A 27,591-nucleotide genomic window follows, 5' to 3' on the forward strand; every position below is an offset into this window, starting at 1 on the left:
CTGCAAAGTCAGTCAGCATTTCCTTTTGCTTGTATGGGATTTTCTTCCCTCAGGTCTCTCGCTCACATCCCATCCCCACCCACATACCAAAATAGGAGAGTGGAAAAAAAAATTTTTTTAAAAGGATAGTAAAATCAAAAAGACAGGTAGGGTGACTTAGAATCATAGAATACCAGGGTTGGAAGGGACCTCCGGAGATCATCTTGTCCAACCCCCTGCTCAAAGCAGGGCCAGTCCCCAGGCAGATTTTTGCCCCAGATCCCTAAATGGCCCCCTCAAGGATTGAACTCACAACCCTGGGTTTAGCAGGGCAATGCTCAAACCACTGAGCTATCCCCCATTCTGGGATGGAAACTGTACCTGAAAATACATAACTCCTTCATTACAGCTGATCTGATTTTAAAGTGATAGTCTCCCTTCAACTCTATACTCAGTATGAAAACGTCAGCTTCTCCTTACACATTTTAGTTACACCTTCTAAGAGCTTTCTTACTGTTTGTTTTGTTTGATAAGGCTGGACCAAGGGAGATAAAACTCTACCTCACATTTATAAACAAGAAAAGATTTCCTACTTATTGTCTACAGTATTGTCTTATCTATAGTTTTAAGTCTTTGCAGTGGTTTGGCAGCAACACCATGTGTTTAACTCATCAAATAAATAAAAATCTCAAATATCTATCTATCTATTTCAATCATACATGGTACTGTGAGCTTTTATATGTGGTCGTTGTACAATGGTACCAATGACATAGGGAAGGATAGAAGAGGGATCCTGGAAGCCAAATTTAGTCTGATAGGTAAGAGATCGAAGTCCAGGACCTCCATGGTAGCATTTTCTGAAATGCTTCCAGTTTCACGCACAGGGACATTTAGACAGGCAGAACTGCAGGGTCCTAATGCGTGGATAAAATGATGGTGTAGGGAAGAGAGGTTTAGATTTATTAGGAACTGGGGAAACTTTTGGGAAAGGGGGAGCCTATACAGGAAGGATGGGCTCCACCTAAACCAAAATGGAACCAGACTGCTGGCACTTAAAATTAAAAAGGTTGTAGAGCAGTTTGTATATTAAGAGCTGGGGGAAAGCCAACAGGGGTAGAGAAGCACATGATTTAGACAGAGACATCCCTTAGGGGAGGATCTATAAATCAAGATTCTCTATATCCTAATGAGGAGAGATTGGATGATGATAAAGTATGGGTAGGATATGATGAGAAACAGTTACATGAAAAAGAGTCCCATTCAATTTAATCATGTAATGGCAGTCAGCTAAAATGTGACAAGTTTTTAAAATGCTTATATATCAATGCTAGAAGTCTAAATACTAAGATGGGTGAATTAGAGTGCCTCGTATTAAATGAGGATATTGATATAAAACAGGCATCACAGAAACTTGGTGGAAAGAGGATAATCAATGAGACACAGTAATACCAATGTACAAAATATATCAGAAGGACAGAACAGGTCGTGCTGGTGGGGAAGCGGCACTGTGTGAAAGCAAGGGTAGAATGAAATGAAGTAAAAATCTTAAGTGAACCAAACTGTACCATAGAACCTCTATGGATAGTAATTTCAGGCTGGAATAATAAGAATATAGTAGTAGGGATATACTACCGACCACCTGAGCAGGGTGGTGATAGTGATTGTGAAATACTCAGGGAGATTAGAGAGGCTATAAAAATAAACTCAATATAACGGGGGATTTTAACTATCCCCATATTGACTGGGAACATATCACCTCAGGACAGGATGCAGAGATAAAGTTTCTAAGTGGAGCACAGGATATGATTAAAGAGGTGAATATAGCTGGACCGCCTGATAATATGACCACAATATAATTAAATTTAACATCCCTGTGGCAGGGAAAACATCACAGCGGCCCAACATGGTAGCATTTAATTTCAGAAAGGGGAACTACACAAAAATTGACAGGTTTCAGAGTAGCAGCCGTGTTAGTCTGTATTTGCAAAAAGAACAGGAGTACTCCTGTTCTTTTTTACACAAAAATGAGGAAGTTAGTGAAACAGAAATTAAAAGGAACAGTGCCAAAAGTGAAATCCCTACAAGCTGCATGGAAACTTTGTAAAGACACCATATATACCCCAAATTTAAAAACGTAGTAAGAGAACCAAAAAAGTGGCACTGTGGCTAAACAACAAAGTAAAAGATGCAGTGAGAGGCAAAAAGGCATCCTTTAAAAAGTGGAAATTAAATCTTAGTACGGAAAATAAAAAGGAGCATAAACTCCGGCAAGTGAAGTGTAAAAATGTAATTAGGAAGGCCAAAGAAGAATTTCAAGAACAGCTAGCCAAAGACTCAAAAAATAATAGCAAAAAAATTTTAAGTACATCAGAAGCAGGAAGCCTGCTAAACAACCAGTGGGGCCACTGGATGATCAAAATGCTAAAGGAGCTCTCAAGGACAATAAGGCCATTGCGGAGAAATTAAATGAATTATTTGTATCGGTCTTCATGGCTGAGGATGTGAGGGAGATGCCCAAACCTAAGCCTTTCTTTTTAGGTGACAAATCTGAGGAATTGTCCCAGATTGAGGTGTCACTAGAGGACCTTTTGGAACAAATTGATAAATTAAACAGTAATATATCACTAGGACCAGATGGTATTCACCCAAGGGTTCTGAAGGAACTCAAATGTGAAATTGCAGAACTGCTAACTGTGGTTTGTAACCTATCGTTTAAATCAGGCTCTGTACCAAATGACTGGAGGATAGCTAATGTGACGCTAATTTTTAAAAAGGGCTAGAGGTAATCCCGGCAACTACAGGCCAGTAAACCTGACTTCAGTACCAGGCCAACTGGTTGAAACTATAACAAAAAACAGAATTGTCAGACATAATTTGTTGGGGAAGAGTCAACATGCTTTTTGTAAAGGGAAGTCATGCCTCACCAATCTATTACAGTTCTTTGAGGAGGTCAACAAGCATGTGGACAAGGGGGATCCAGTGGATATAGTGTATTTAGATTTTCAGAAAGCCTTTGACCAGGTCCTTCACCAAAGGCTCTTAAACAAAATAAGCTGTCATGGGATAATGGAAGGTCTTCTCATGAATCGGTAACTGGTTAAAAGATAGGAAACAAAGGGTAGAAATAAATGGTCCGTTTTCAGAATGGAGAGAGGTAAATCATGTCCCCCAGAGCTTTGTACTGGGACCAATACTATTTAACATATTCATAAATTATCTGGAAAAACAGGTAAACAGTGAGATGGCAAAACTGCAGATGATACAAAACTACACAAGATAGTTAAGTCCAAAGCAGACTGTAAAGAGCTACAAAGGGATCTCACAAAACTGGGTGACCGGGCAACAAAGTGACAGATGAAATTCAGTGTTGATAAATGCAAAGTAATGCACATTGAAAACATAATCCCAACTATACATATAAAATTATGGGGTCTAAATTAGCTGTTACTGGTCAAGAGAGAGATCTTGGTGTCATTGTGACTAGTTATCTGAAAACATCCACTCAATGCGCAGTGGCACTCAGAAAAGCTAACAGAACGTTGGGAATCAGTAAGAAAGGGATAGATAATAAACCAGAAAATGTCATATTGCCTCTATATAACTCCATGGTACGCCTTCGTCTTGAATACTGTGTGCAGATGTGGTCACCTCATCTCAAAAAATATATACTGGAATTGGAAAGGGTTCAGAAAAGGGCAACAAAAATGATTAGGGGTATGGAACAGCTTCCATATCAGGAGAGATTAATAAGATTGGGACGTTTCAGTGTGGAAAAGAGATGACTAAGGTGGGATATGATAGAGGTCTATAAAATCATGATGGGTGTAGAGAAAGTAAATAAGGAAGTATTAGTTATGCCTTCTCATAACACAAGAACTAGGGGTCACCAAATGAAATTAATAGGCAACAGGTTTAAAACAAACAAAAGGAAGTATTTCTTCACACAATACACAGTCCACCTGTGGAACTCTGCCAGATAATGTTGTGAAGGCCACGACTATAACAGGGTTAAAAAAGGAACTAGGTAAATTCATGGAGGCTAGGTCCATTGATCGCTAACAGCCAGGATGGGCAGGGATGGTGTCCCTAACCTCTGATTCCCAGAAGCTGGGAATGGGCGACAGGGGGATGGATCACTTGATGATTACCTGCTATGATTACACACACACACACATCCAGTCCTAAATGCACTTTTACCCACAAGTGCATTGGACTCAAGCTTTCATCTCTACTTCAGAACAATTCCTGTTAAGCACACCTCTTAATTTAATTTTTAAAAAGGGGTGGATCAACATTAGTTATTTTTCTTTGTCTACATTACAGTCATGCCTACCAACATAATGCATAAAATGTGCATTTTTTTAAATCATCTCCCTCTCCCCACAAAAAAACCCAAACCAACCAACCAACCAACCTAGACACCTAAAATGCAGCAGAAGTGCAAGTGGATGAAGCACTAGTTAAAATTATGGTTGGCTATACTGAGAACAGGAATAAAGAAAAGGGGGGGAGGCTTATGAAGGCTTTAAGTAATATTAGTGCATACTATGCTATTTGATAATTCAGAACGTTTAAAAAAATGAATGTTATTATAAGTTAAGAAAAAAGGAACTAGTTTTCTTTCCTTTGGGTGAAGTAATTGGTATTAAACCATGCAGAGAGCTGAAGGCAGAGGGCTTTAATTGAAGGAGAAAAAGTTAATAGAAAACCAAAGTGAATTTTGTTCCTATGATAACACTACACTGATAGCAGAACCCTTATTCAAATCAACCATGAAATATTTTTTAAAAATTAAACATTTTGTCGGTTCTAAAATACAAAACAGACCGCTAAAGTCTTAGCTGTCAACTATGTGGAGAACTAAGTTTGAAGTCTGACGTACAATTTATTCAGACAATAACTGAAAGCCTAATATCACATTCAAAAATAGCTGTCTAAACAAAGTCAACCACCACAAAATATGTTTTGTTCAAATATAAGTACTACCCTTGAATACTTTTTAAAAAAAACTGTTCAGTTTATCTCTATGAGTGATTCTAGTATTCACTTACCAACAAATTTCTGGCATTTGAAACACTCTTCTAACCACTCCGGAGTTACTATGTGCTTGACTACTGAAATTGCTGTTAGGAACTTTACAGTACGAGTCACTTTGCTGGCAACTAGATGTGTGCATTTCTGTGCAGATTCTGCTACTTCACCTCCAAGAATGTAGAGTTTCTGAAAGTTAGAATCATAGAATTATAGAAATGTAGGGTTAGAAAGGATCTTCAAAAGTCATTAAGTCCAGTCCTCTCTGCTGAGGCAGGACCAAATAAAACTAGAACATCTAGAGTACCTAATCTGTTCTTAAAAACCTCCAATGAGGGGGATTACACAACCACCCTTGGAAAACTATTCCTGTGCTTAATTATCCTTATACTTGGAAAGCTTTTCCTACTATCTAACCTACATCTCCCTTGCTGCAGATTAAGCCCATTACTTCTTGTCCTATCTTCAGTGGAGATGCAGTACAATTGACCCTTCATAACAGCTCTTAATATATTTGAAGACTATTAGGACTGCTCCCTCCCTTCTACCAACCAAGTCTTCCTTCTCAACACTAAACATGCCAATTGTTTAACCTTTGCTCACAGGTCAGATTTTCTACTCCTTGTATCATTTCTGTTGCTCGCCTCAATTTAAAAAAAAACCTAGGAACTGAATACTCATTAAAAACTAAACATTATCTCATCCAGAGCATCATTATGAAAAACAGCAATATTATGCAATACAAATGAGGTACCAATTAAATAAGAAACATAGGATATTGGTGGTTTTGTCTAAAATGCACATTAACAAGAGGTCCATCATAAACTCATTCCTGTATCTATTAGAACTGGTTGGAAAACTGAATTTCCATCAAATGGGAAATTCCACATTTTAAAATGGAAATTTCTTGCAGAAGAAAATGTTTAAAATAATGATTTAGAATCATCAAAATATTTCAAGGAGGAGGATGGGGAGTGGAGCACCCACAGGGACACACATCTTGAAGAACTTCAGTTACTGCAAGGTGAGTAACTCTCTTCTTCTTCGAGTGCTGTCCCTGTGGGTGCTCCACTCTAGGTGAATGTGTAGCAGTACCCACTATGGTTGGTGGAACTTTGGAGATGTGGCAATGAGTACTGTAGATAGTACTGTATGGCCTACTATGGTGTCTGCCGTGGTGTCTTGCATGAGAGTACAGTGTTTTGCAAACATGCATTCAGATGATCATGTAGCCACTTTGCAGATGTCAGGAATGGAAACATTGTGTAGGAAGGCAACAGATGTTGACATAGCTCGAGTGGAATGAGTTCTAATGCCTTCGGGAAGTTGAAGATTTTGCGTGCAGTAACAGGATCTGATGCAGCCAGATATCCACTTGGACAGACGTTGTTTAGAGATAGCCATACTCTTTGATCTTTCGGTAATGGAAACAAAGAGTAGTGGGGACTTACAAAATGGTTTAGTCCTGTCTAAATAAAAAGCGATTGCTTGCCTGACATCAAGAGTATGCAGGGTTGCCTCTTGCAGAGTCTTGTGAGGTTTGGGATAGAAAGTAGGTAAGCATATAGGTTGGTTGAGGTGGAAGGTAGATACCACCTTAGGAAGAAATTTAGGGTGTGGTCTCAAAGTGACTTTGTCTTTGGAGAAGATTGTGTAGGGAGGGTGGGCCATCAGGGTGCTCATTTCACCTACTCTCCTTGCCGATGTTATGGCAACTAAGAAAGCCACCTTCATGGACATATGGAGATGAGAGGAGGTCGCCAAGGGCTCGAATGGAGGTTTCATGACAGCGTGTAGAACGAGGTTAAGATTCCATGAAGCAGCCGTTGGGTAAATTTCAGGCTAGAGGTTTTGCAGGCCTGTGAGAAATCATTTCATAGTCAGGTGGGTAAAGAGTGAATAACCTTCTAAGAGGTCATGGGAGGTGGTAAGCACTGCCAGGTGGACTTTGATGTAGCTGAGCGAAAGTCTGTCTTGTTTTAGTTTCAAGAAGTAGTCTAGAATGTTAGGGAGGGTCGCCGTATTGGGCGCTAAGTGATTATGTGAGCACCAGAGGGTAAAATGCTTCCACTTCTGCAGGTTGGTTTTACGAGTGGAGTCTTTCCTACTGTGCAGGAGGACATATCAGACTTGCTTGGAACAGGCTAGTTCATGGGTTTGGAACCATGAAGGAACCACGCTGTGAGGTGGAGCTTTTGGAGCTGGGGGTGAAGAACTCATCCGTTGTTCTGGAAAAGGAGATCTGGCCTGTTGGGGAGAGTCCATGGGTGATGGGAGGACATGCGGAGTAGGTAGGGATACCATGTCTGTCTTGGCCAAGCCGGGGTAATAAGTATGACCCATGTGAAAGTAGAATGAATTATATTGTGAAAATAGAAAGGATTAAAGAAATGCTTTCTGTACCTTTAAGCAAAATTGTTGGAATGCTGCAATCCAGGTGTCAGGAATACAGACATTAACATAGATCAATTGCACCGTTTAAGGGCAATTGGTGAAGTATTAGCCTTAGATCGATAAGAGTTAGTAAGGAAGTAGGATATGCATGCTGTGCCCCAGGTGAATTTTACTGTTTTGCTTTCTTTGTCCCTTTGTCTAATTCCTGCTCTTTTATCTGTATAAATAAGATAGATTGTGTCTTGCATGGTGCTCACATTATCTGGATGTTATTAGCAGAGCGCTGTGCTAATAAAACAGAGTGGTCTGACAAACTGTGAGTCCTGAGTCTAACTTTGACACCCGGGCCTTGTGGTCTACGATCTTCCAAAGAACCCTGTGTAGCAGAGGGATTGGTGGGAAGGCGTACAAGAGAGAGTTGTTCCACGGGATAAGGAACGCGTCTCCTAGGGATGCAGTTCCGAGTCCCGCTCTGGAGCAAAACCGGGAACATTTTCGATTCTGGGTTGTGACAAAGAGGTCTATTGATGGGGTGCCCCAGAGGGAGAAGAGCTGTTGAAGTATTGTGGGGTGCAGTTCCCATTTGTGTTCTGTCGAGAAGTGCCTGCTGAGTGCGTCGGCAGTAGTGCTTTGGCAGCTTGATAGGTAGGAACCGGTGATCTGTATTTGATGTTGTATACACCAATTCCATAGTCGGATGGCTTCCACGCAAAGAGAACGTGATTGGCCTCCCCCTTGTCTGTTGATGTAGTACATACATGCTATGTTGTCTGTTAAGACCCGAATAGATTTGTTCCTTATGCGGGGAAGAAAGTGAAGGCACACTTGTCTCACTGCTCTGAGCTCTAAGAGATTTATGTGTAGGCGTGTCTCTGACGCGGACCACCGGCCTTGTGCCCTGTGTCCCCCCTAGGTGCACTCCCCAACCGATTAGGGAAGCATCCGTGGTGAACATGAGCATTGAGGATCGTTGCTGGATGGAAACCCCAGTGCAGAGGTTCTCTGGTCTTGTCCACCAATGTAGGGAAGCTAGAACGTTGGGAGGAGTTAACAGCATCCCTAAGGTGTGTCTGTTGGATTTGAAATTGGAATTGAGCCTGGTGTACTGGACGACGAAGGTGGTGGCTGCCATGTGATCAAGGAGCTGTAGGCAGAGTCTTGCCTGTGTACTTGGACGAATAGAGAGTGTGCGTATGACCTGTGTGATAGCGAGGAATCTGTGATATGGGAGCAAGGCTCTGCTCTAGATTGAGTCGAGATGAGTTCCGATGAACTCGATCTGTGGTGTAGGTGTCAGGGTGGATTTCTGGATGTTTATCTGGAGGTCTAGACTGTGAAAGAGGGCGATAGTTAAACAGGTAGCTTAGAGTGTCTCGCCATAGGAGTTGCCCTTGATGAGGCAATCGTCCAGGTACGGGAAAAGCATGACCCCATGTTTGTGGAGGTGAGCCACGACCACAGCTAGAGTTTTGGAAGACTCTCGGTGCTGTGGAGAGGCCGAAAGGAAGAACTCTGTATCGAAAATGGTTGTGACCAATTGTGAAGCGTAGAAAGCATCTGTGAACTGGATGAATTGATATATGAAAATAGGCATCTTGTAGGTGGAGGGCTGTACACCAGTCCCCTTGATCCAGTGCAGGAGTTATTGTGCCCAGTGTGACCATTTTGAATTTTTGTATTCTCACGAATTTGTTCAGTCGGCGTAAGTCTAGTATAGGCCTCCATCCCCCGGTCTTTTTCTGGGTCAGGAAGTAATGGGAGTAGAAACCTTTCCCTTGATGTAGCATCGGTACAGGCTCCACTGTACCTGGCTGTAGAAGATAAGCCCTTTCTGAGCAAAGCAGGTGCTCGTGAGAGGGGTCCCTGAAGAGGGACGGGGAAGGGGAAGAGTTGGAGAATAGGATATGAATGGGATAGTTCACTCCGGTTACTCTATCTCGAGGACACAGCGGTCCATGTAATTTGCTGCCAGGCATGTTGGAAACTCTGGAGGCAGTAGCCAAATGGGCAAGTAGGCTGTGGAATCAAGGGGTGGTGGCACAGACCCTCGACCAAACTTTCAAAATTGTTGTTTATTCCCGGATGGATGGGAAGTGGTTGCTTGAGCTTGATTTTGTCTGCGCTTAGGGGGTCTAGTGCAATTCCTACTTACGTTGTATGGCTTGGGTTGAGGCCGATAATATTGTTGTGTACGTGGTCTTTGGTAGGGTTGGTATCGTTGTCCTCTGGGAAGAGATGGGTGAATGCCCAGGGTGCGCAGTGTCACTCTAGAATCTTTCATTGTGTGAAGTAGTTCATCAGTTTTTTGGAAAACGGTTTCTCTTTACAAAGGGAAGGTCCTCCACTTTGTTCTGCAGATCTTTAGGGATGCCAGATGCAGAAAGCCATGAAGATCTGCACATAACCACAGCTGTTGCAGTGGTACAGGCTGCTGTGGCCGCTGTATCTAAAGAGGCTTGTAGGGCTGTTCTGGAAATCAATTGGCCCTCATTCAGAATTGATTTGAAGTCCGCTCTCCTGTCCTCTGGAATGTAAGAGGTGAATTCAAAAAGTTTTATTGTAGTTATCAAAGTCGTAGCTGGCAAGGAGTTCACAGTAGTTTGCAATCCTGAATTGTAGAGTGGAGGATGTGTAAACCTTGCGACCCAAGACGTCAAGGTGTTTAAGGTCCTTGTCTTGCAGTGGGGGCTGATACTGTGGCTGTTTCATTCTTTGTGCGACTGCATCGATGACGAGAGAGTTTGGTTGTGGGTGAGAAAACAGGAAGTCAGCGTCCTTAGCAGGAACATAGTATTTACGTTTGGCCTTTCTGCAGGTTGGTAATAAAAGAAGCTGGAGTTTGCCAGAGAGCGTCAGCTAGTTCCAGGAGTGCCTCATTTATAGGGGGCGCGATCTTTGAGGGAGCAGAGGGTTGAAGGATTCTGAGGAGTTTATGTTGTGTCTCCTGAACCTCTTCTAGGGGGATGTCTTGACTGAATGCCACCCTCTTGAAAAGTTCTTGAAATTGTTTACAGTCGTCCACATTCTGTGGGGGCTGGGGAGAGAGGGCTCTGTCTGGAGCAGATGGAGTGTTAGGGTTTGGTGAGTCTGGATATGGTTCATAACTCATGTTCTCAGGAGGGGGTTCAAGTACTCTAGAAGTTGACAGAGCTGGAGATTGAGGCACAGAAGCAGGTAGTGGTTTCCTGGAAGAGGTCTGATGATGAGAGGTAGGAGGATGTGGCAAATGGTACCACTGAGGCCAAGGTATAGGGTAGGAAAACTCAGGTGCCGCTCATGGAGGGGAAACTGAGGCTGGTGGCTGCGGACCGTAGGCTGAGGTGGAAAAGGCTCTGGTGGGGGAGGAGAGGGAGGTGTGGAGAACTCTGCTTGCTGTTGTAGATCAGGTTCACTCTCAGTGAAGGTGGCCAGTTCAGGTGGTGAGAGTGGCTGTTCGAAGAGTAAGCCGTGTGTATCTAGGAGTGGAGAGAGTTAGGCTCAGGTGGCACTGAGAGGTCACTGAGTGAAGAAGTGTTGTTCCTGCTCCCTGGGCTGTGCTGAGCCTGGACTGTGCTCTAGCGTGTTAAGCGAAAGTGAGAGTGTGAGCGGTGCCATGGGTCAGCTGGAGGTGCCCTGCAAAGGGTCCGCTGCTAGTGCGGGGGCAGGAGGAAGGCTCGGTGTCATCATTCTTCCTGGCACTGGAGCAGAGCACGTGGTCGGCACCGTGGCTATTTTTAGCCCTGAAGCGTACGGTGCCGACATCTTTGTTGGCACCGGGGCAGAGCGTGCAGACGGCTTCACGGTTATTTTTAGTGCTGAGGCACTCAGTGCCGTGGAATCCTTCTGTGTCTGGGAGCTTGAATTTCTGTCTCTACGGTCTGTGGGAGCTGTAGCTGAGGTGTGAGCCGGGGCTGAGGCACCTGCCTTTGGCGCTGTCAGCACAGAGGATAGGGATCTCTCAGAAGACCCCTTACCTTGTTAAAGTCTCTCCTATGAGACTGCTCTGCTTCATGCCTCCGCTGCAGAGAGGGTGAAGCAACGCTCCCCACAGTTTCAGATCTGGCTGGGGAGAATGTGGAAGCGGATTTAACTTTCCCCATCTCTGAAAGCAGCTGCAGGGATTTTTCCATAAGAAGCATTTTAAGCCGCAGGTCCCTGTTGCGCTGAGCCCTTGACTTGAGGCTCATACAGTGGAGGCACTTTGTGGGGATGTGGGCTTCCCAGAGGCACTTCATACAGGAAACACACCTTTTGAATCCTGAAGCCCCTGGCATTGTGAATTAGAAATGGCAGGGGAGAGTGTCTCAGTGAGAGACAAGTCTGAAGTCATTTTTTTTTTTAAACTAAGTCACTATGTAACTACGCTAAAGGAAGGGAAACAACTGGGATGTAACTAATAACTATTTCTATATTCTTTGTTACTTTGTTCCTACAAAGACCAGGGAAGAGAAGCAGCACTGCCTCAAGTCTCGTCTTCAGCCGGGGACGGCTGAGAAGGAACTGAGGGGGGTGCGGGACGCAGGTGCTCAGGAAGATTCCAACAAGGTGGGAGATACCATCTGAGTGCCTGCGTCCTGACCAAGCACTGCTACCGAAAATCTCCGATCAACGGTGCCAGGATGCACCGACACTGAGAGTGGAGCACCCACAGGGACAGCACTCGAAGAAGAAGAGCTAATTCCTGAGACGACCAGCAGGAGGTGCTGCACCAGTGAGTCATTGCCCCGCCACACTGTCATAAGCCAGTTGTTAAGTTACAGGAAGATGGAAAACCAATTTCCTCTCATCCAAGCTGCCACCACTGAAAAGACTTTTGCAAAGACCTGGGGTTCCATAGGTAGCCCAAACTGGGCTCTGAATTGGTAATTGTCTTCACCAAAGAGGAACCTGAGGAACCTTCTGTGGGATGGGTAAATGTCTATATGAAAGACTGTCCATGTGAAAATTAAAATTCATTATGGTCACACTGGTATCAATAACTCCCTCCAGGGAAGAGGGAAAACTATTTAATAAACAAAAGGAATCTCTCCTCAGGACAATGGCCACAGCCTGCAGTATCTACTGCAACCTGGAGAGAAGTTTGGGGCACTAATTTTCCTTCATCAGTTAAGGACTGGAACTGACCTCTACTGTCCTGAGGGAGCCTGTCCTTAAAATCCGACAAACGCTGCATAATTAGTAACATCGAATTTAGGAGGAAGGGCCTCATAATTTAAAATTCTAAATTGAAGAGAGGCAAACACCTTTTCTCCTAGAAGGACTTAGTCACTTGGCAGTCCAGTCCGAGGGTGTAGTTTTGGGGTGCTGCAGCCTGGATTTTTCAGTGGCTGCTTGTATCACCACAGAGTTGGATGATGAGTGAGAGAACAGAAACTCTGTCACTTTAAATGGAACAAAGTAGTGCTTCTCAGCACTCTTTGGGGTGGGAGTGCAAGAAGCAGAAGTGTGCCACACTGTTCTAGCTGGATACATGATGGCTTTGGTGATAGGGAGGGTTGCTCAACTGGGACCCAAAGGTTGCAAGGTATCCAGCAATCTATGTTGGGACTCCTGAACCTCTTCAAGCTATATCTGGAGCTTGGACACCACCCTTTGTAGGAGCTACTGATATTGCCTCTAGTTATCAGGCAGAGATGGTGAAGATGGGATAGCTGCCTCATCTGGGAAAGACAATGAAATTGCTCCCCAAACCATCAGAACTGTTGGATCCAGTTCAGCTCAGTCTTCTACATATTCCGATGGGGCCAGCTGGTGTTGGCCAGGAGATGGCAAGAAATGTTCATGTACTGATCCTGGGTAATGCCCGTATGAAGGCCAAACCAGCTGAGAACCCCATGGCACTGCGTACCACCCATTTTGATTGCAGGATGGAATCCTGCTCTCTCTAATCCCGGTTCTGCATGATAGGGTAGGGGCTCTTCTGACACCTCTAACTCATCAGATGAAAATGCTGGATTCTCCACTTCTGGCAGAACCAGTGATATGGTATCCAGATTCAAGGGGGGAGAGGAGAGAGACCCCATGACCTCAGAATAGCTGCTTCTTCTGCATCAATTATGTCTGTGAATAAAGGTGAACCTCAGAGTAGTGGACAGTGAGGACAGGTGAGAGCAAAAATGTCTTCCAGAGAGACATAGGTCTCAGACCATCTTGGGGTATGGGGAGAATCAGCTGGTGGGCCTGTTGGATCCAGTGTTTCCCCGGTCACATTTGAAGTTGGATCCCTCCAGGGTTGTGACGTTATTGGCAGAGTATGATCTGGATGTTAAAGGGAGTGGCGATAAATGTCTTACTGTCAGCGTACAGAACCAGTACTGGAACAAATGGATCCACTCTCCTTAGTGCCACTTTCTCCTGCTGAGGAGATTTACTTTGGCCTTAATCTTTAGGTGCAGAGGCAAGAAGTCTCCCAACTTTGAAGGGGTTGTGGGTGTCTCTTTTCCTTTGGGGCAGCGTTGGAAGAATGTTGTCTCTGTGCTTGTGACAATGCCCCATACTCTCATGAGAAGCCTTCACCTTAAGCTTAGAAGTCTCAGTCTCGAGCACTGAGCTTATGTTTGGAGGGACTCTGCCTGTTGATTGAAGCTGATGTCTAGGGAGTTGTCCTTAGCCTGGATCTGACTACTAAGTGCAACATTTGCTGCTCCTTCTCTCCCAGAACTCCTAAGATGTGAGCCTCACCTAGGCACTAAAAGCAGTGCTGGTGTTTGTCACTCACTGAAAAGAAGCCGGGGGTGGGAAACAATTCTGTAACCCTGGGACTCTGGGCATAATCCTAGCCTCCCATGGAGGATTTCCCCAGAATGGGGGAAAACAACTAACTAATTACACTAGTACTTAACACTAAAAGAGTAAAGAAGTAAAACTATTTACAATATTTATACACAGACTGAAGCAGTCAAAGGAAGAAGGTGTGAACACAGAAGATTCTGACTCAGGCCATGCAGTGGTACCAAGGAACTGGAGAGGCTCCAGTCCACACTGCCCCTCATATCCTTGGTTCAGAGCACAAGAACAATTGTGCATGTGCAGATCAATGGACACTGCTACTAAAAAGTCTCTGGACTCAAGTACATGTGTACTCATATGTGGAATACACTTCACTAGGCTAAAAGTTATGAGGGAGGTCCTCCTCTCAGAGGGAAGGAGCTTAGGACACACCCCACTGCTTGGCATCTCTTACTGGCTGGCTTAGACAGGGAACCATTTAATGTGCTTGCTTTTGTGACTTGCATTCTAAGGAGCCTATCTCTCCCCATGCATTGTATAAGGAGCCTGAGCATCTAATTCAGGCTTTGAGAATCCCAGGGATTCTCTAGGCATGGTTAGGCATGTTGAGGCTGAACATGGGGGTAGGGATAGCTCAGTGGTTTGAGCATTGGCCTGCTAAACCCAGGGTTGTGAGTTCAGTCCTTGAGGGGGCCATTTAGGGAACTGAGGTAAAAATCTGTCTGGGGATTGGTCCTGCTTCATAGACTCATAGGTCAGAAGGGACCAATATGATCATCTAGTCTGACCTCCTGCACAAGGCAGGCCACAGAACCCTACCCATCCACTTTTATAACAACCCCTAACCCAGGACTGAGTTATTGAAATCCTCAAAATTGGTTTGAAGACCTCAAGCTGCAGAGAATCCACCAGCAAGCGACCCATGCCCCACGCTGCAGGGGAAGGCGAAAAACCTCCAGGGCCCCTGCCAATCCGCCCTGGAGGAAAATTCCTTCCCGACCCCAAATATGGCGATCAGCTAAACCCTGAGCATGTGGGCAAGACTCACCAGCCAGCACCCAAGAAGGAATTCTCTGCAGTAACTCAGTTCCCATTCCATCCAACATCTCCCTGCAGACCACTGAGCAGACTTATCTGGTGATAATCCAAGATCAATTGCCCAAATTAAACTATCCTATCATAACATCCCCTCCATATACTTATCAAGCTTAGTCTTAAAGCCAGAAAAGTCTTTTGCCCCCACTACTTCCCTCGGAAGGCTGTTCCAGAACTTCACTCCCCTAATGGTTAGAAACCTTCGTCTAATTTCAAGTCTAAACTTCCTTATATCCAGTTTGTACCCATTCGTCCTCGTGCCTACATTAGTACTAAACTTAAATAATTCCTCTCCCTCCCTAACGTTAACCCCCCTGATATATTTATATAGAGCAAGCATATCCCCCCGCAGCCTTCTTTTGGCCAGGCTAAACAAGCCAAGCTCTTTGAGTCTCCTTTCATAAGGCAGGTTTTCCATTCCTCGGATCATCCTAGTAGCCCGTCTCTGGACCTGTTCCAGTTTGAATTCATCCTTCTTGAATATGGGACACCAGAACTGCACACAATATTCCAGATGGGGTCTCACTAGCGCCTTATATAACGGTACTAACAACTCCTTATCCTTGCTGGAAATACCTCGCCTGATGCATCCTAAAATCGCATTTGCTTTTTTAACAGCCGTATCACATTGGCGGCTCATAGTCATCCTGCTATCAACCAATACCCCAAGGTCCTTCTCCTCCTCTGTCGCTTCCAACTGATGCTTCCCCAACGTATATCTAAAATTCTTATTATTAATCCCTAAGTGCATAACCTTGCACTTTTCACTATTGTATTTCATCCTATTACTATTACTCCAGTTTACAAGGTGGTCCAGATCTTCCTGAATAGTATCCCTGTCCTTCTCCGTGTTAGCAATACCCCCCAGCTTTGTGTCATCCGCAAAGTTTATTAGCACATTCCCGCTCTTTGTGCCAAGGTCAGTAATAAAAGGTTAAATAAGATCGGTCCCAAAACCGATCCTTGAGGGACTCCACTAGTGACCTCCTTCCAGCCTGACAGTTCACCCTTCAATACGACCCACTGGAGTCTCCCCTTTAACCAGTTCCTTATCCACCTTACAACTTTCATATTCATCCCCATCTTTTCCAATTTAACTAACAGTTCCCCATGTGGAACTGTGTCAAACGCCTTACTGAAATCGAGGTAAATTATATCTACCGCATTTCCTTTATCTAAGTAATCCGTCACTTTCTCAAAGAAGGAGATCAGATTGGTTTGGCACGATCTACCTTTAGTAAATCCATGTTGCAATTCGTCCCAATTACCATTGACCTCTATGTCCTTAACTACTTTCTCCCTTAAAATTTGTTCCAAGACCTTACATACTACAGACGTCAAGTTACAGGCCTATAATTACTCGGATCACTTTTATTCCCTTTCTTAAAAATAGGAACTACGTTAGCAATCCTCCAGTCGTACGGCACAACCCCCGAGTTTATCGATTGCTTAAAAATTCTCGCTAACGGGCTCGCAATTTCATGCGCCAGTTCCTTTAATATCCTCGGATGGAGATTGTCCGACCCCTCCGATTTTGTCCCATTAAGCTGTTCAAGTTTGGCCTCTACCTCAGTTGCGGTAATATCCACCTCCATATCCACATTCCCGTTTATCATCCCTCCATCATCGCTAAACTCCTCACTAGTCTTATTAAAAACTGAGGCAAAGTACTTATTTAGATATTGGGCCATGCCTAGGTTATCCTTAACCTCCATTCCATCCTCAGTGTATAGTGGCCCCACTTCTTCTTTCTTTGTTTTCTTCTTATTTATGTGGCTGTAGAACCTTTTACTATTGGTTTTGATTCCCTTTGCAAGGTCCAGTTCAATGCGGCTTTTAGCCTTCCTCACTTTATCCCTACATGTTCTGACCTCACCAAGGTAGCTTCCCTTGCTAATCCCGCCTTTCTTCCACTCCCTGTAAGCTTTCTGCTTTTTTCTAATCCCCTCTCTGAGTTGCTTGCTCATCCAGCTTGGCCTACAACTCCTGCCCATGGTTTTTTTCCCCTTTCTTGGGATGCAGGCTTCCGACAATTTCCGCAGCTGCGACTTAAAGTAATTCCAGGCCTCCTCCGCATTTAAATCCACAAGTTCCTCCGTCCAATCCACTTCCCTAACTAATTTCCTTAACTCTTTAAAATTAGCCCTCGAGAAGTCGAAAACCCTAATCCCAGATCTACATTCGTTTATCCTTCCATCTAATTTGAACTGAATCAGCTCATGATCACTCGAACCAAGGTTGTCCCCTACCACCATTTCTTCTACGAGGTCCTCACTGCTCACCAAAACCAAATCTAAAATGGCATCCCCTCTCGTAGGTACTTCAACTACTTGATGAAGAAATCCATCCGCTATCACATCCAGAAAAATCTGTCCCCTATTATTCTTGCAAGCACTTGTCCTCCAGTCTATAACCGGGAAGTTGAAGTCTCCCATAATCACATATTTCCCCTTTGTGTTTACTTCATTAAAGAGGTCTCTATCCATATCCAAATCAGATCCCGGTGGTCTATAGCACACCCCAAGCACTATCTCAGGGGAAGCTCTAGTTGCTTTTTTTACCCAGTGTGATTTTTGCCCAGACAGACTCTGTCTTATCCATTCCATCGCTTCTTATTTCCTTACAGTTAATCTCATCATTGATGTACAAGGCTACTCCACCACCTTTGCCTTTCTTCCTGTCTTTTCTAAACAGCACATAGCCTTCAATACCTGTACTCCAGTCATGAGTACTATTCCACCAGGTTTCTGTTATCCCTATAATATCCGGTTTCACTTCCTGCACCAGTAGCTCCAGTTCCTCCATCCTGTTACCTAGGCTCCTCGCATTAGTGTACAGACATTTTAATTTTTGGCGTTTGGCGTCAGTGACATTCTTTCCCCCGTCGTGCACAGACCTTCTATCACCAGCATCACCCATTACTCTGGTTTCTACTCCACTATTCCTCCTTGGATCAATTCTTTGGTCCTCTCACTTTGTTTACTTCCCTCTCCAGGTTATATTCCGGCGTGGAGATCTCCTGAACATCTCCCAACCATCTCCCCCAACTTCCTAGTTTAAAGCTCTCTTGATGAGGTCGGCGAGCCTCCATCCTAGAATTCTATTTCCCTCCTTACTTAGATGAAGTCCATCCTGAGCGAACAGTTGTCTACCCGTAAACGCTTCCCAATGACCGTACATCCCAAAGCCCTCCTTATAACACCAATGCCTGAGCCATCTGTTGATCGCCATAATCTTGTCACTCCTTCGTCGCCCTGCTCTAGGAACCGGCAGAATCCCACTGAAGATCACCTGAGCCTCGATTTGAGCAGAGGGTTGGACTAGATGACCTCCTGAGGTCCCTTCCAACCTTGATACTCTAGGATTCTAATCGCCACACCTAAGTTCATTTCTGAATCTAGCTCCAAGTATGTAGCAAGGTTCAAAGAGGGACTGGACTTTTATATGGGTAACAAGAATATCCAGAGTTTTAACAGTTAATAAGTTTTGGAAGGAATATAAAGCCTCATGCTTTAAAATTTGAAACAATGTCTGTGAAGAAGCAGGATTAAACATTCATGGGAGACAGACAACACAGAGTAGGCAGATATGGGGTAATCTCACACCTTCCTGTGAAGCATCTGCTGCTGCACAGAGTCAAGAGACAAGATACTACACTGGATGGACCCTGGGTCTGATTCAATATGGTAATTCATATGTTCCTCATCTGAATGTGGTCATTTGGTTTGCTATTGGAGGTACTGAAGGTGTCCCCCACCCCTTTGAAAATGAACATTAGGAAAGAAAAAATAAGACCTGAGTGAAATGAAGTACCTGAGTAATGCTAACTTGGATATAACTAGCAAATAAAACTCAATTTACTGCAAACTATATTCTCCACTATTTAAAAACCATTCCCTACAATTTTCTCTCTTTATATCTATTAGACTTGTTCTGATAAAGTCTTGTAGACACAAATTACACTTGATGGGTTAGGAAAAATAATCTGAAGTTGCTAAATGTTTCAAAATATTGTGCATAAGTGACAAATATGAAAGTCACCTTGATATACTGCTGGACTTGTGTAGGCTCAAATCCTGTGAAGAGCACCATTGGGGTCAATTCTGGTGAGAGCTTTTTAGTAGGTGGTGGTATGTCCTCAATTCTACAAAATAGAAAAATACAGGACATCATGATGACTAGGACCAATGTTTTTATTTTTAAACCACTGAAGCACAATCCTGCAAACTTTTACTCATGGGACTACTCACACAAGTAAAGGTTTGCAGGCTTTATGATGAAAGGTTGCCAACCTGAGAACAAGATGTGTTTAAGTTGGTACAAGAAGGAATAGACTGAGCACGGTCCTGACCCAGTGGAGCTCAGACTATCTCCAAAAAGGCTTCCTAAGCTGCAGTGCTTTTCCAGAAACATATCGGATACCCTGGCTGCTTTTCTTATTTACACTTTCACCATTATAAAGGATTGTAGACTTTACACAGTGAATGGCAGAATGATTCCCTAGAGAAAATCACCAACGTCAAACTAATCATCCAGCATGATTTTAATCTTAGAGTTTATATTATAGCATTTATATTAACAGGCAACATATTGTTTGTGCCATGAATGCTAACTCTTTAGAAGTGTCTGCTCAATTGCTGGACCCAGTTTTGGAGACAAGGTGAAGAAAACTCTCACAAGACGATGTAGTCTCTGATTCATGAAAGGCTCATGAGTTCACTTTTTTGTTTATTTAAAAAGAGCCCTTTGCAATTATGTTTTTATGTGAATATGTTGTTTCCATTTCACTTTCTTTTGTCCATTCTCTCTTCCCCTCCCAACCTTTTCTATGGTTCCATTGGCTTTTTAAATCCTTTTTCCAGTTTTGCTTTCTATTTTTTATTTCCATGTTTTCCTCTCCACTTCTCTTCCCATTTCCTTTCACTGTCTCTGCTTTCTTCCCTCTGCCCCTAGTTCTCTGCCTCTCTAATTTCTCCCCCACAATGTCTCCACATCCTCTTTCTATTCTCTCTTCCCCTCTCTCTTTCTAGTTCACTACCTGGGTGTGCTCTCTTCTTTCCATCTCCTCCAGTGCATAGTTGGCAACTAGGGCTGTCAAGTGATTAAAAAAATCTCAATTAATCCTATTAAAAATATTAATCGCGCTTAATTGCACTGTTAAACAATAATAGAATACCATGTATTTAAATATTTTTGGATGTCTTCTACATTTTAAAATATATTGATTTCAATTACAACACAGAATGCAAAGTGTAGAGTGCTCACTTTATATTTATTATTACAAATATTTGCACTGTAAAAAAAACAAAAGACATAGTATTTTTCAATTCACCTAATACAAGTACTGTAGTGCAATCTCTTTATCGTAAAAATTGAACTTACAAATGTAGAATTATGTACAAAAAGCCTGCACTCAAAAATTAAACAATGTAAAACTTTAGAGCCTACAAGTCCAGTCAGTCCTACTTCTTTTTCAGCCAATTGCTCAAACAAGTTTGTTTACATTAGCAGAAGATAATGCTACCTGCTTCTTCTTTACAATGTCACCTGAAAGTGAGAACAGATGTTCGCATGGCACTGTTGTAGCCGGCGTCACAAGATATTTAGGAGACAGATGCGCTAAAGATTCATATGTCCCTTCATGCTTCAACCACTCTTCCAGGAGACGTGCGTCCATGCTGATGGGTTCTGCTCGATAACGATCCACAGCAATGCGGACCGATGCATGTTCATTTTCATCATCTGAGTCAGATGCCACCAGCAGAAGGCTGATATCTTTTTTGGTGGTTTGGTGTCTGTAGTTTTGGCACCAGTGTTCCTCTTTTAAAATTTTTAAAAGCAAGCTCCACACCTCATCCCTCTCAGATTTTTGAAGGCACTTCAGATTCCTTAATCTTGGGTCGAGTGCTGTAGCTATCTTTAGAAATTTCACATTGGTATCTTTTTTGCATTTTGTCAAATTTGCAGTGAAAGTGTTGTTCAAACGAACATGTGCTGGGTCATCATCCGAGACTGCTAGAACATGAAATACAAGGCAGAATGCAGGTAAAATAGAGCAGAGGACAAACAACTCTTCCCTCAAGGAGTTAAGTCAAAATGTAATTAATGCATTTTTTTTTAAATGAGCGTCATCAGCATGGACGCATGTCCTTTGGAATGATGGCCGAAGCATGAAGAGGCACATGAATCTTTAGTGCATCTGGCATATAAATATCTTGCAATGCTGGCTACAACTGTGCCATGCAACAGCTGTTCACCTGTTTCAGGTGACATTGTAATTAAGAAGTGAGCAGCATTATCTCCTATAAATGTAAACAAACTTGTTTCTCTTAGCTATTGGCTGAACAAGAAGTAGGACCGAGTGGACTTGACTCTAAAGTTTTACACTGTTTTGTTTTTGAGTGCAGTTATGTAACAAAACATCTACATTTGTAAGTTGCACTTTCAGAATAAAGAAATTACACTACAGTACTTGTATGAGGTGAATTGAAAAATACTATTTCTTTTATCATTTTTACAGTGCAAATATTTGTAATAAAAATAGTATGAAGTGACCACTATACACTTTGTACTCTGTGCTGTAATTGAAATTGATATATCTGAAAATGTAGAAAAACATCCAAAAATATTTAATAAATTTCAATTGGTATTCTATTGTTTAACAGTGCAATTACGCAATTAATTTTTTTATTGCGATTTTTTTTTTTAGTTAAATCGTGTGAGTTAACTGAGATTAATTGACAGCCCTATTGGCAACATGTAGCCATTTCTCCCAGATACAACCATCTTAGTAAGTAAGGGATTTGATGGTTCCAGGCTGACAGCTAATGGACAGTTTTGTGGACATTCTCAAGTTTTTTTTTAATAACAAAGGAAACAGAAGTCCTGTGCAAAAGGAAGTTAATGAGCTTTTGTCACTGGTAGCCAGTTATTCTTACCTTGCCCGTTTAGAAGAAGGTTGAAGACTTGATTCATTTTGCTTTGGTTTCAGGGGCAATCTCACACCCTGCAATTAGGCCACCATACATTAGTGTCTGAAGTAAGCACAAACTTTCTGCTTAACCATCCTAGTTTTTCTGTTTCACAATAAAACATTTAACTACTATATTTTAAAGCAGTGGTTCTCAACTAGGGCTCCGGGGACCCCTGGGAGGCCACGAGCAGGTTTCAGGGGGTCTGCCAAGCAGGGCCGCCGTTAGACTTGCTGGAGCTTAGGGCAGAAAGCCAAATCTGTGCAGTGCAGTGCTGAAGCCTGGGGCCCTGAGCCCTGCCACTGGGGCTGAAGCTGAAGCTTGAGCAAATCAGCTTTGCGGGGCCCCATGTGGCATGAGGCCTCAGGCAACTGCCCTGCTTGTGACCCCCTAGCCCCAGCCCTGGCTTTTATATGTAGAAAAACGGTTGTGGCACAGGCAGGCCGTTGAGTTTTTATAGCATGTTGTGGGCGCATCAGAAAGAAAAAGGTTGAGAACACTTATTTTAAAATATATGAAGACAACTAAATCTACACACAGATGAAAAATATGTGCTAGCACAGTCTACATTTCAGCTGGCAACCTAGAAATTGAGGCTGCATATCCTATTGCTGCCTACTTAGTCAATCAGTCCCTCCATAAATATTGTGGTAAGTACCAAATAGTGCAGGCACACAAGACCATATTCCTAAGCGTCTAAAATTAATTTCAAAAACTGGAAGATGGCATCAGGCTTAAGGCCAAATGTCGGGCATATTTTAGTACTGGTTTTGTCAACTGCTGAGTGCTTGAAAAAATGGAATTATTTAGAATATTTTGACAGCTAAAAAAAGTTTAAATGAATTAGAAAGTTAATCAGCTCTTGCTTACTAAAGAGTATGGTAATAAGATTGAGATAACAAATAATCCAGAACAGAAGAGGTAAGGCAAGTATTGTGTGTGCAATGTGAAATTTTATCTAAATGCCATCTGCTGTACAACTGAGCTGTATATTCATTGGTGCAAACTTGAATTAACCATAAAAGCAAGTCAGACGTGAAATTGTTAAAAGAATGATCCTGACATGGCTAGAGAAATCCTAGTCTAAAAATTTTCAAGATCATAAAATAGGTTAATGTTATTATACGTTGACAAAAACAAGGAAATTCAGAGTGGAAGTTGTCACTTCAACCTTAATTTTTGTATTTACATTAGTCTACATAAAATAAAATAAAAAGAACTTTTACATATCCTACAGTATGGATTGCAATATCAAGAAAACATGAGGAATATGTGGAACAATCACTCTAAATCTCCTTGCTTTTGTCAGTTTACACTACAGTCTTACATTTTTTATCAATATAACTTTTTAAAACATAATATTCTTAAATAAGATTACAAATGCCTTTCACTTGGTACCAAGTCCATGGTTTTGGGACTTGATATTGTGTATGCATAACAGTACTTGAAACCATATGAATGGAACAATTCTGCCTTAATTTTGCACAGTATAAATATTATGCATTTAAGGCCAAGATTTTCAAAAGTAACTAATGATTTTGGCTGTCCAACCTGAAAAGTCTTAAAAGGGACCTCAGTTTCAGAAAGTGCTGAATAATGATCCTCTGAAAACCAGAACTCTTTAAGAGGTTTCAAGTGGGCACTCAAAATTGCTTGGATTTTGCAAAATGATTTCTTTTCTTCTTCGACTCACCTGAAGCATGAAAATAAATTAACATGGAGAACATCATCAAATACAGCAAGGAGGCTTTTTAAAAATACATGTTCATGCCCATCCTGACTTTCACCTACTCTCTCATACACAGATACAACAAAGCCCTAGCAGTAACTATTTGAAAACACAACTGGAAGAATAAATCAACATACCATCAGAAGCTCTGATGATACCTTTAATGGCACTCTCCAAGCATCTACAAGAGGTGAAGAAAAAACATAAAGGACCGTGTGAGTAATTTGTTACAAAAAAAAGATATGACACAGTCCAACATGACTGAGTATAATTATGTTATCCAGCAGGCTAATCTCTGTGGTATACAGGATATCTGAATGGAAATTCCCACTTACCCAGGAGGTTTAGAACTAGATGCTGAGTAGGAGAAAGCGGGTCCTGAAGATTGAACACTGTATATCGGCTATGCTGAATCTGCCGTAATGCTTCAAAATTTCCAAGCAATATATCGCAAATCCACTGTGCATTTACACATGGTATCCTCCATTCTTTGGCTTTCTCATACTTTAACCCAGTAGGCCTTATTGTGCCGGGGGGGGGGGGGGGGAGAAAATATACACATTACTAAAAAGGCACTTCCTTCAGTAAGTTCTAGAATACCAACATTCTCTTCTCAGCCTACCCTATGGATTTTTTTTTATTGGTAGTTGCAGCCAAATAAGTGCTTTTCCTAAGAGATATTTTTGCTATAGACGTGAATGGTTGGTGAGCTAGAATATCTGCCCAGAACAGAAGATCTAAAATGGCACTATTTGAAGACCTTTTAACCAATTAGTATTAATCATTTACTTATAAATGGCCTAATAACTGCATCCTCTCTTAAAGAGAAATAACTTTACACTTAATGGCTCCAAAGTTAGCTTTCTAAACTCAGAAGTAAAAAATTGTAAATTATTGGAATATAACAGGACTTAGTAATATAATTAATAAAACTGGGCATCCATACTGCAGTTGTCTAGATCACTCCAGGAAAATAATAAATTAAAACATAAGTGCCTTTATCATGAAATACCTATAAATGAATAACATATAGCAAGAAAGTCACTAACATAATCAAGAATCATTTTGTATCTAGACTGGAAATAGGTTATTGAAGATGTGAATGCTGTTGAGATAAACCACTTACTCTTTACAGATGAGAACTGTGTTGCTGCGACACAGATAGCCGGTGTATTTGGCCCCTGCTAGGTAAGCCATTAGTTTGAGATCATCTCTGTCACTATCAACAAATCCTGTCACTGAGATAATCTAGCATAGAAAAGAACAAGAGCTACAATTAATAATAAATAAATAATAATAATAATAATAAAAAGAACTAGGCAGTATTTACACTCAGGTTGTAAATAAATAAGGGATTATTCTTCTCTAGCCTGGTGAACTTGTCAATGTGTCTCAATGAAATGGAGGTTACTTATTGTAACTGGAAGTTCTTTGAGAGATGCATGGTCCCTATCTGTATTCCACACATGGGTACACATGCACACTATGCACTGGAGTCCTGAGATTTTAACAAGCCGTATCCGTTGGACTGCACCAGTAGAGTAGGTCTCCTTGTGCTCCTGAGTGAGGGTATAAGAGGCAGTGAGGGCGGATGCCACCCACCCGGTTCCTCCTCTTACCGTAAATCACAGGGGATGGAGGATGGGTAGTGGAATACAGATAGGGACCACACATCTCAAAGAACTTCAGGTACAGTAAGTAACTTCCATTTCTTTGAGTGCTGGTCCCTATGTATATTCCACACATAAGTGAGTGGCAAGCAGTGCTCAGGCTGGAAGGGGGTGTGAGGAAGCCAGAAACAAAGATGCTTTTAATATGGCAGATCCCACTGCTACATCTGCAACAGAGGCCTGGACTTGTGCATAGTGTCTAGGAAACATGTGTATGGAGCTCAAGGCAGCTGCTGTACCTGTGTCCTGCAATGGGAATTCCTGCACAGATGACCCACTTGGAAATTCTTTGAGAGGATATGGCCTGACCTCGGTATCTCTCTGGAATTGCAATAGAGTGTTTTGGTGACTTTCTGATAGGTTTGAGTCTTTGCAGGTAAAAAGCCGGAGCATGTGGGACGCCAAGGGAGTGAAGTCTCTTCTCTTCAGGAGAAGCATGGGGTTTTTAGAAAAAAGAACAGATAAGTGAATACACTGGTGGATGTGAAATTGAGAGATGACGATGGGGAGAAATTTAGGGTGGAGGCGAAGCAATACCTTTTCCTTCTGAAAGACCTCTAGGGAGGATCTGCCATGATGGTTCCCAGTTTGCTTACCCTTCTGGCCAGAGTAAGGGCCACTAGAAACACTACTTTGATGAACAGGTGGGACATGAAGCATGTCGCTAAGAGTTCAAACAGTGGTCTGGTGAATTTTGACAGCACAAGGTTAAGATCCCATAGCAATATAGGTTTAGTAACTGGTAGGAAAGCCTCAATGAGACCCTTCATGAATTGTGTCATAGTTGGGGAGGTAAAAACAGAGTGCCCATCTACTGGAGGGAAGAAGGCACTAATGGCTGCAAGGTGGGCTTATAACAAGCCAATCAAAAGAACAAAGGAGGTAATCTAAAACAATCAGGATGCTTGAAGTGACTGGGTAAGACTGATTGTGCTGTGCAAAGATGGAGAAATGCTTCCATTCAGCTAAAGAGCAAGTCCTAGTCAAATCTTTTCTACTCTGTGTAAGCATAGCTTGCACCAGGGGAATAACAAGAGTGTTCTACTTCCAACATACATCTAAACACAAGGCCTTGGAGCGAGATCAGGCTGGGGTCTTTGATTCTGCCCCTGTCCTGCGTCAGGAGTTCTGGGAAGAGGTGGATCTTGACTGGAGGGTGGGCTGACATTGACAGCTCTGGGGACCAAAACTGTCTGTGCCAGCAGGGTGCTAGGAGAATGATGCTGGCCTTGTGGCACATATCTTTCTCAGGACCTGTGGAAGCAGGGGAATGGGAGGAAAGGCATACTGAAACCTTGTAAGTCACAGCCTATGGCTCCCCTGAAGCAATACAGGGGAAGGGGGTCTTTGTCTGTCTGGGATGCAAAGAGGTCCCAGGAGATGTGTCCCACTGTCAGAACAGGCTGTGGATTTCCCACTTGCAGTCTGCCTAGAAGTGCCTCCTGAGGTTGTCTGCTAAGGAGCTGCAAATATCTGGGAGTTATGCTGCCTGGATAGGAATATTGTGCCTGATGAACCAGTTCCAAACCTCACTGCTTTCAGACACAGTGGGAGAGATCTTGCTTCTCCGTTTGTTTATGTAGATGATGGCAATGATATTGTCTGACATCACTTGGATATGGAAGGCACATATGAGTGGGAGGAAGGCCTTGCATACGAGGCGGACTGCCCACAGTTGCAGTTATGTTGATGTGTAGTCTGGCCTCCTGTGGGGTCCACGTGTTCTGTTGGTGTGATTGTTCAGGAGGGTGTCCTACCCCAGAAGGAAAGCATCTGTTACAATAGTATCAACTGGAGTGGGAGTGGAGAAGGAGGCTCCCATTCTCACCTTTTCTAGGTTCAACCGCCATATGAAGGAAGCGATGATCTTGGAAGAAATGGTCACGTTGGTGTTGATGTGGTCCTTGTTGGGCAAGTAGACTGAATTGAGCCAGGCTTATAAGCATCATAGATGAAGCCTGACAAAGGGTGTCACATGAATGGCCTCACCGGGATAGGCACATTCTCACTGTAG

At 42.7% G+C, this 27,591-nt stretch overlaps 1 protein-coding gene across 1 annotated transcript in view; it reads right to left on the minus strand.

Moving 5' to 3' along the window:
* Positions 1-27,591, minus strand: part of PAXIP1 (PAX interacting protein 1) — a 96,797-nt gene that overhangs the window by 11,217 nt on the left and 57,989 nt on the right. Inside the window, exons 11-16 of the mRNA XM_050940405.1 lie at positions 25,034-25,155; positions 24,243-24,427; positions 24,045-24,088; positions 22,146-22,213; positions 19,249-19,351; positions 5,031-5,199 (exon numbers count right to left, since the gene is read on the minus strand). Coding sequence (XP_050796362.1) covers positions 5,031-5,199; positions 19,249-19,351; positions 22,146-22,213; positions 24,045-24,088; positions 24,243-24,427; positions 25,034-25,155 — 691 coding nt within the window. The remainder of the gene's footprint in view (positions 1-5,030; positions 5,200-19,248; positions 19,352-22,145; positions 22,214-24,044; positions 24,089-24,242; positions 24,428-25,033; positions 25,156-27,591) is intronic.

This window comes from Gopherus flavomarginatus, chromosome 2, assembly GCF_025201925.1.
Source record: "Gopherus flavomarginatus isolate rGopFla2 chromosome 2, rGopFla2.mat.asm, whole genome shotgun sequence".
Taxonomy (NCBI): domain Eukaryota; kingdom Metazoa; phylum Chordata; order Testudines; family Testudinidae; genus Gopherus; species Gopherus flavomarginatus.